Source organism: Salvia splendens, unplaced genomic scaffold, assembly GCF_004379255.2.
Source record: "Salvia splendens isolate huo1 unplaced genomic scaffold, SspV2 ctg704, whole genome shotgun sequence".
Classification (NCBI taxonomy): Eukaryota; Viridiplantae; Streptophyta; class Magnoliopsida; order Lamiales; family Lamiaceae; genus Salvia; species Salvia splendens.
In genome coordinates, this window is record NW_024599372.1 from 13,273 (window position 1) to 23,701 (window position 10,429).

Below are 10,429 nucleotides of genomic sequence, written 5' to 3' on the forward strand. Positions count from 1 at the left end.
AAAGCCCCTGACTTTTAATAGATTAAATGTAGATGCCCAAAACAAGAATATTCGTTTATGAATGATATAAAATATTGTTGATCATTCTAAGAAACCGAAGTGAATGAACTACAAATGTCCGTATATATCAATTCTAAAATGTATAGCTCTATTGCCACCTAATTTCTTATGTTTGGTCTGCTTTCCTTCGATACATTGAACCCACAAATCAACATCTGAAAAGATAAGTGTATTCAATATACCATCTGACACAAGCCTCACAATCCTTTATTTCGAGATATGACCTAAATACTTGTACCATAAATTACTGAATTTTCATTATTTAATTTTCGCTTAATCCTTTTAATTCAACATGTAAAGCTTTGAATATGAAGTAACATAATTAGGCATGTAAAGATTGTCATATGCACTTAAGGAAACAGTGCCCACAATAATGGAATTATTTGAAGGATGAAACTTACTATTTCTGAATGAACAAGAGAAACCAAATTTGTTCTAAGCAGAAATAGAAACCAAATTCTGTCTAAAGACAGTACAATAAAGTATCCTTTAAAACCAGAAAAATTCCAGTCTTTAATAACAATCTACAATGCCCAATAGTCTATACTTCCACCGATTTGTCATATCCCGCATAGATGTATCTTTCACCATCAATTTGACTTTCGGTAGCTCAGAAAGCCTTACATTGATAACCTTATGTGAGCAGTAGCACCAGAATCTACCCACTAAATATCATTAGGGATTAAATCTAATTTAACTTCAAAACAGGCCAAATCAAGAATTGTAACTTTCTTTGCATGTCATGCGTGATATTTACAATTCTTCTTTATATATCCTTGTTTACCAAAAACGAAACAACTATCATTATCCTTATGTTGTTTCTTTTTGTGATGAACCCTTATCCATAGCAGCATTCTCATTACACTTTTTCTTAATGCCTTTTACTTTATTTCTTGAGATACTGACCAGATGTGCAACATCAAATGCACAAACAAGTCTTTAGAATTCAAGCTTAAGTGAAGCAACATGAGACATTTTCATAATGTGCTCCCTTATGTTGCCCGCCCTTATATACTTTATTGAGATCAAGCATGCTTGTCTCAACCTTATCGTTTTTCACAAAATGTTCCATAATTTTGGCAAGGTATTCACTGGCCTTAGTGATATACTCAGATGTTTGCCTCGAAAGGCTTCAGGGATGCTAAACCCAATTATCAATAGACTTACACGGTTTGAGTATTGTACTTCTTGTAGTTTATCCTTCGATAAGAAGTACTACCGTCCGTAGGAGAAGTAGGTTGCTCAATCCATAGCGCGTAATCCAGATCCATGCAACCCATAGTAATCAAAATATAATATTTGCAATCCTTAAAATTTGACTCATTCAACACTAACATATTGTTTATGTTGGAAGAAATTGCAGAAACAGACATCATAATTGAACAGAGAACAAAACCAAATTAATTGTCATGCTCACATCATAAAATTCAAATAAAATGGTAACATCTCGAGGTACTAGCACAACATTCAAATCAAGTCTGTGGACAGTCATATGAACTTCCAAGTGCTAACCTTTTGCAGTAATCAAACATTGATAATAAGATCATGTCAAGCAAATGTCCACCTGTGGGCATCACATTTACTCACACGAAAACTGGATAATCATCACGTATTTATCACCACAGGTATGTGTGTATATCATGCCAAATATTAATCTTCTTGTGGATATCGCATTAAAAATAGACACACACTTACCGTCCTAACATTCGCAGTAAAGAAGTCTAGACAAGAGAGGTTACTGTTGCAACGTCTTATTTCGACTAATCTATTTTGAACATTAGTAAAACATATCGAGGTACCGAGCACAACATTCACAATATGTCTTTTGACGGTAATGTGAATTTGTAAGTGGTAGCCTCTTTACAGTGATCAAACACTGACAATAAGATCATGTTAAGCAGTGTCCACCTGTGGGCATCACACTTTACTTACACGAAAACTGAATAATTGTTATGTGTTTATCACTAAAGGTATGTGTGTATCTCGTGCCAAATATTAATCTTTTTGTTGGCCGACTAATATTCGCATTAAAATACACACACCTCAATGAAGGAACATGAGATGCACCCTAAAATTTGGATTTTAATTTTTTTTAAACTTAAAACCGAATATAAACGCTCGCAAGCGAGTCGTTGATAACTTTCTGGAATACAGTGGCTAGCCAATTAGTCACTGGGCCCGCGTGCCTCGCGAACTCAGCGAGTCACTAAATCCTGACAGCCAATCCAATAGCTCCCCGGCAAATAGCAAATTGTTGACTCTTAATGGGATTCCGTATAATTTTTCCCAATTCGATTTTCATTAAAATCGATAAATTTAAATTTTGATGTTCCCCAAGGTCATAACCAACGAACGTAACAACAAAAAAATAACATCAAAATCGACCAAATAAATCCATTAATCATAACACCAGATTCTCAATCAGAAGATTTCACGCATACATCACACATACGAATTGAATAATCAATTCCTAAACCAAAGAAATCCATACTCAATTCTATTTCGCAGTACTTAAATTAAAAGCAGGCTCTGCTCTAATAATTTAGTTTTGATCGGTACATAACTGCTACAAAATTGATTCTCAATTGAAGTGGCAGATTTATATTTCACAATATTTCATTAACCCAAAAAGAGTGGTATGCGTGTAAAACATACTATATGAATTGAATTATCAATTCATTCAACCAAAAGAAGAAGAAAAACGCTACATGTCCACAAAGAAAAATATTCACAATCAATCCACTCATTCTACCATCTCGATAAGCGTGCATATAATTTGATTCATTCATCAACCATGAATTGAATTAATACATCCTTGTATGCGTAAGGAATACAATTCTGTAAGAACTATGCAAAAAAAGATCGATCCACATAACCACGACGCATCGGCGTCCACAAAATTTTATTTATCACAAAACCCTTGATCCTTTACCATAGTTAAGAATTACTCCAATTCTCAATTCATGAAATACATCGGTTTACCACTTTACCTCTTTGGAAGGTATGCCGTCATATTATTTTCTGTCATGTGCATTTGTATAGTTGATTACAGACTTAACATTGTTTCTTGTATTGGCTTAGAACATCTTTCCTTAGGGATCATACATATACTGCGATACATGAAAGAAAAAAAATGTGCACATTGCCAATGTTTGGTGGCAACACAAAATGTTAAGCGACATGACCGATTTCTTTGAGAATCCCACAAAACAAGGCCTAAGCTTTGAAAATGAATATAATTATTTCAATTTTAAGAAGATCTTGTGTCCTACTTTGAATTGCAAATCGGTGTGGCTTGCATATGCACATTGATCGATCAACACTGACATATATATATGGATCATGTGATGACCTTTACATCTCTTTTCTCCAAAGTGTTACAATCTAACTCGATCTTCTAGAAGTTCGTCACCCGTGCCCAGTGGTACTTAGTTGTCGGGTATTCAACGACTTGTTGCCTTAATTATGTGATGTGCCTAACTCACTTTTGTGGGGACTTCTTCCTTTTGTAAATCTCAAGTCTTGCTCTTTCTGGAAGCCTTGTGTAAAAATCTCGGGGATTGTATACCAGTCTCAACTTTGATAAAATCTAAATTGGTGTATTGAAACAGAATTAAAACTTTGGAATGATTCCAAATTTATCTTGAAGAAAAAAAAACCATTTAATATAGAAAAGGTCCAAATCAATTTAATTCATCCCACCTTTTAAATTCAAATATCTTGTTGACAAAATAAATTAAAATAATGTAGGAATAAACCTTACAATATTTGGATACTTTGGTACAATGTCAAATTTGATATCAACCTATGTTTGTGTGATGTGTATTATATATCAAATAAAAAAGCGTATGATATGTATCTTTTCCCTCTCCTAATTTTATTAAAAAATTTATAATAACACTCTTTTATTTTCTAAAATCTGTGCACTTCCACTCCCTTTAATTACTACAAAAAATAAATAATTTATTTCTAATTTCCTAATTTTATTAAAAATACATGATAATATTTTTATTATTTTTTTTCAAAATTCTCCTTTTATATATGTATATGTGTGATATATTTGTATTTTCTTTTATATTTGAATCTCTACTAGCTTGAATTTGAACATCATCCGAGCAATAATCTTATGAAAATCGAATATATTCGTATAGGGTATGTAAAAGCTTATGGAAAGTGTAGAAGTGACATTGGCTATTCTAGAAATTATTTTAATTTTTTTTTGCCAAAAAACGAACATATTTTTTTTACACCAAATATCATTTTATTCAAACAAATCCAAAACATTTATATCACAAATAAAAATTGGAATGCAATCCAACCAATACTTGCTATCAGCTATAAATACCCGAAGCCCGAGCAAGCGTATGGGCAACCCGATTCGCTGATTACCTTATAAACCTCATAGAGGATTCGCTGTCATCTTCAAATGAGGATGACAATCTTCCACCACTGCCTCAATGATAGATTCACTGCGAGTACTATAGCCTCAGCTTCCATCTCAAACTCTATCTTTCTCCATCCCTTAGTTTGGACCCAACTCAGCACCTCTCTCAAGCGAATGAGCTCGGCTATAGTCGGGTAAATCTAGGGATGTCAATCGGGTCGGCCCACCGGGTTTCGGGCCAACCCTATTCGGGTTGTGGGACAATCGGGTGCCGGCTGGTCGGGTTGTGATTTCTTTCGGGTTATAAAAGCTCAACCCTAACATTAAAAGCTCGGGTTTCGGGCTAGCCCAGCGGCTTAATCTGGTTGCTACCGATAAGATTAACATGCGATCAATCCCATAAATAATGATGAAAATTAGTTATATTCATAAAATGTAAAATATTTAATAATGATAAATTTGAGATATATGCTTAATTTCAATCATAAACATGATCAAATACTAATATTTGAGATATTTCATAAAATTTTAATGCATATTTAGAAATTTAAATAATTTTTAGTGAATTTAAAGTTTTTAGTTTATTTATCCATTATTATATTAATAAGAATTCAATATATAATTTATATATTTAATATAAAATTGAAAGTTACTTTTTTTTTAGTTATCTATAATTATAAAATAAATCAATGAAGTGTCGAATTAGGAGTAAAAATTGGAATAATAAAAATTTTATCGGGTTTTCGGGCCAGTCCATCGTGTTTTTGGGTCTGGACCTAACGGGTTGTGGGTTAATTGGGTGTGGGCTAGTCGGGTTATAATTTCTTTCGGGTTATAAAAGTTCAACCCTAACCCTATAAATTTGGCGGCTATTCGGGCCAACCTATAGGTTGCGGGCTACACTGACATTCCTACGTAAAACTGGAGATTTGTCAAGAATCTTGACCAATTATACAAATCTAAGACGAGTCTAGTTGTTTCCAACTTGAAACTATAAATGGTGAGGAACTTGATGCATTTATTCTCCAAACATCTTCCTGTTACCCAAATGCTAACCGCACCTTCGTTTGAAATAATGTGTCTATTACTCTCCAAATTAGTTACTCCTTAACAGTGAGAAAGTTGAGGTAGCATTGCATTTTCATTATTCAAGTCTTTATTACAAGAACACATGGTCACTTGCATTGTACACATATTGCTAAAATATTTAACAAAATTTCCTTGAATTGGGCTTATAGGTCAAGCAATGCATTTATGTTGATGATTTTGAACATATCTTTGTATTGCTCATGCGAGTTCTAGCTGTTGAAAATGCGAATCCCAATTCTTTTTTTAAATATGGTTTTCAAAAAAGACAAAAGGTGGATAAGTAAAGAAAAAAGTCGATTCTATAATCCATTGTTCCATAAGCACCCATTTTATGCTTTCTTTTGTTAGAAATCAATAACAGAGTCGGACAAAAATTGAAGGGCTTTATCAAGTGATTGGATCATTAGCCAACTAAAATGAAACCGCATTTATCAAGAGAGTATTACAGTATTCTCTCACATAAAAACTGATTATCCATTCAAGAATCATCACAACAAAGAAAGTGCAACACCTAAACTAAATTTAACAATGTACAGTATAAGTACATTGCATATTTGCATTAGCCTATATATAGTGCCTTTCAAATTCCAACGCAAAATTACCAATCGAATAAGAATAAATTGATTGACGTCAAGTTCTCAGATTTCAATTACTCCACAATCGCCAGTATTACAATTTACAATTACAAATATTATTCCCAATTATTGATCAATATCCACCATAAATCAAAATTCACACAACACTCAAAACAACAAAACAAAGAGTTCAATTGGAAATAAAGAAACCCCTCATTTTTTTCTCGGAATCTTATTTCCAGAACTGGAATTGCAGAATTGTGTGCAAATCGACCGTAGATAGGAATTGATTAATTACCTGTAAATTCAATCGATCGTAGCCCTAGCTTCGGCGACGGATGCGAGCTTCTGGAGGTTGAGCTTCACGACCGTGTCGGCGAAGAGGCGCGTGTCCTCCTCCGTGTTCCCCTCCGGCACGTCCACCGCGTACGACTCCAGCACGACGGTGGAGATCGCGCCGGGGAGCTCGTGCACGGACGTCACGGAGCGGTAATTCCTGAGGCGGTGGTCGCCGCCGACGATGCTGAAGCCGGTGACGCGCCGATCGTCGTCGAGGATGTCGAGGCGCTCGGTGCTGGTGGCCGCCGGCAGCCCCGATATGACGCTGACGTCACGCAGCTCGCCGACGCGGACGACGAAGCCGTCCCGCACGGTGCAGCTCTTGATGAAGTGCTTGTAGGTCTGCGGCTTGTCGAAGTGGCGGAGGATGGACCAGACTTCCTGCGGCGCCGCGTGGACGCGCTGCGCGAGTATGGAGGAGCACTGGCCGGCGTTGACCCTGTAATTGTGGAATTCCGCCACCGCGGGTTTGAGATCCTCGAACTCCTCCGGCGTCAGCCCCGGAGGGACTAGCACGTGGTTCGGCTCCGCGGTTGATTCTGATGCTGGCTGTTCCGTTGCTGGAATCGCGTCTTCCATGGAAGAGGGAGAGTGGGAAGGGAGAGAGGAGGAGTCGTTAATTTTGTAATAGAAGGTGCATAGAAAACAAAAAAATTAGTTGAAATTGAAACTTAAATTATAGGAGTGCCTTTCTTACTTTCATAAAAATAAATCTCTTTTTATTTAAAAATATTATCACACATTATATCAATTATTTTTATTGAAACCGTGTTACTCCATCATTTAATTAAATCTAATTTTATGAAAAGAAGAAAGTAGATTGATATTAAAATAGGAAATGGAATATGGTGAATTATTGCCACTATTTTAAAATTGCAAGTCAATAATGGAATGCAACCGCGGACGTAAAAATATCAAATTATACTCCTTTTTACTGCATGTTTTTTTTGGTTTAGGCATCGTTTTTAACTTACAAATTTGTGATCAGGGACATTTTTTAAAGCGCGAAGCGTGAAAACATAAACAAAAAACAGAACATCTTAATTCTTACTTTATTAAGATAGATATTTAATAATCTTGAGTATAAATAAATTTATAAATCATGTACCACCCCTCTCCCTACTCCCGCTATATTACGATAAAAGAACATAATTGGGAATACCTCGATAATCTCGGAGTTCGATCTCGAGTTGCATCATGAGATGATCGCCTATTTTCGTGCACAAATGAAGAAGTAGTTTTTTTTCATTTTGTTATGACTTGTAATTTTCTTTTTCTAGGATTTTTAAATTTCTTTTTTTAGGATTTTTAAATTTCTTTTTTTAGGATTTGTAATTTTCTTTTTCCGACTGAACAATGAATTTTTCCTATTTGAATTGTTCAACGTTTTCTATTTTACGAGTAAAATAGGTTGAAAGGGTGAATAGTGCAATTTAATAGTTGTGACCCAGATTGTGGCCTGCAAGGTTAGAAGAGTTTTGGGTCAGAACTCAAATTTAGAAAAATGATGACATGAAGAAGACTTTGGACATGAATCCGGCCACAACTAAGGATGCTCTACATACAAAGTACTCCATTGCATAGAATCTATCATCATTAAGTAAGAACTTTGATCACTTGTCAAAAAGCAAACATTAATTTGACTGCATAGTGCCAGCAAAAGAGATACGTAACGTACTCATATCTGTACATTGAACATTGTGATTTCAGGTCAGCAGATGGTTCATATTCCAAAAAATTATTTGGCAAGAGCATCCAAAATAAACATAGGTCGGCCATAACCCAGCCACAAACTTCTTCTGCCACATCATCAGCACTAAAACCCATCTTACCACATCATCAGGACAATTAACTGGACAAGCAATAGCCTAGTCACAATAAACAAAATTAAAAAAAAACAAATAATTAACAATCACACAAAATACGAAATTAAATTTACGACACAAATACAGGAAAATGCAATAATAATATTAAAATTAAAAAAAATACATTAATTAAAAAATTACATTAATTTATAAAAACCCTCTTCCACACACGAGCCCCCGTCTCCGCCTCACTCCTCGTGGCATCTGAGGTCGCGTCTGAGGCCTCCAACTGTGCCGCGGCGGCATCCAAATCGACTCGCATGCTCTCGAGCATCGAGTGAAGAAACCTCTTCTCCACGGGGTCAGTTGCCGCCCTCCATTCGGCTAAGGTCTTGGCCATCTGAGCCCGCGTTTGCTGACGCGCGAAGAAGGCGAGCTCGGCTGTCGACTGGCCAACAGGGGGGGATGCCGACTGGACCTCCGGGGACCCCTGGGCGACCCCGCTCGCTACCCGTTGTGAGTGCGGCGAGTAAACAATGGAGGGGACGGGAACTCCTGAGCACCCTCGAGAAGGTCGTGGGAACCGCCGCTGCTGCCGCTGTAATCACCGGTATAGTTCAGTCGCTGCCTCTTCGGCCAGCTAGCGTCGACACTTGCCCGAAACTTCTCGGAGTCTATCAGCACCTCATAGCAGTTCTAGTAGGTGAGCTCCTTATAAACCCCGGGCACGGGGAAGGCTTTCTCCGCTATCCTCCTGCAGTCCTCGTCAGTTTGGCCACTGCTCTGCATGCGGAGAGCGTTGGTGTACAAGCCCGAAAATCGGGAGACCCGAACCCTGATTTGGTCCCACCCCTTCCGGCACTCCTCCTCGTTGCGTAGCATCCCCTCCGAGCAAAATGCCTTGTAGGCTGCTGCTATTTTAGCCCACAAGTTGACAATCCTCTGATTGTTCGAAGTGAGGGGATCATCGCAAATACTCACCCACACCTTGGACAGCGCGACGTTCTCCGCATTAGTCCACTTCCTCCGTACCGGGCTGTCATCATCAACCGGCTGCGACGACTCGCCGACCCCATTGCCCTTCTTCTTTGTGCCGCCCTGACTGTCACGACCGCCCATACTAAGGATAAATAAAACGGGGAGATTGTGACTATGCCAATATTCAAAATGAAAATACAATTAACTTTGAGAGAAAATATTTTAGTCTACGATCTTATTTTGGCACAAATTTTTAATTGAGTAAATTTTGAGATGTCTTCTGTATTGTGTATGAATTTCATCCTCTTTTGACGAAATATGAATTTTTAATGAATTTTTGAAGTTAACTGTGCAGTTCAGCCATAAACTTGTATTCTCGCCCAGTGAGTTTCGTTTTTGATTTGACCGACCAAATGACCTTATTTTGATGTGAATTTTTATCTGGATAAAATTTTAAGAGTCTTCTATGTTGTGTTAAAATTTCGGCCTCATTGGACATCGGATGAATATTTACAAAATTTTCAATTGAATTGCGCAGTACTGCCAGAATTTTTGTGTTCCGACCAGTGAGTTTCGCTTTTGTTTTGACGGACTAAATGACATGATTTTGGTGTGAAATTTTAACTGGATGGACTTGAATGTGTCTACTGTGTGGTGACCAAAGTTTAGCTTCATATGAGGTCTGATGGAGTTTTAATGGTTTTTACAAAACGACTGCACAGTTCTGCCAGATTTCTGTCATGTTAAAATAATACTTGTTGTCAAGTTTGAAGGAATTACATAATGCATGTGTAATTAAGGAACGTATTTTATGGCGTGGTTATGTGTTATACGTTGAGGTATACTATGGTGTGTTTCCTTATGTTGATGAACGTTTGGGATGGGAAATTTAAGGAAAATGATGAAAGGAAAGATAGGACATGCATGATAATTTATATTGATGGAAGGCTAATTGTGTTGTGGTGTTGACAAGGGGTTGTTGTGCGTACGTGAGCACAAGGAACGAGGGTTGCTTTGAGTTGGGTATTATATTGTCTAAGCAAGCGAGATGGGCTTTCTTTTACAAATCTCTTTAGTTTTTGAAAATGCGATATGGTGTTATAAGGGTGGTTTAAAGTGTTATGTCATGCCATGTTTGTTTTGAGTATGAGATTGTTGTCTGATGCCTAGTTCGTCTGAGCTTGCTCTGTTAGGCTATA

The 10,429-nt window shown here is 37.0% G+C and overlaps 1 protein-coding gene across 1 annotated transcript; it reads right to left on the bottom strand.

Annotated features, from left to right (window-relative positions):
• Positions 1-6,414: 6,414 nt before the first annotated feature.
• LOC121791016 (abscisic acid receptor PYR1-like) lies at positions 6,415-7,086 on the bottom strand. Its single transcript, XM_042189083.1, has one exon. It carries the CDS (start codon positions 7,024-7,026, stop codon positions 6,415-6,417), a length of 612 nt encoding a protein of 203 aa, XP_042045017.1. The 5' UTR covers positions 7,027-7,086.
• Positions 7,087-10,429: the final 3,343 nt, after the last annotated feature.

Bases quoted from the DNA above. Each gene is read 5' to 3' on its own strand.
- LOC121791016 (XM_042189083.1), bottom strand. From the start codon at position 7,026: ATGGAAGACGCGATTCCAGCAACGGAACAGCCAGCATCAGAATCAACC.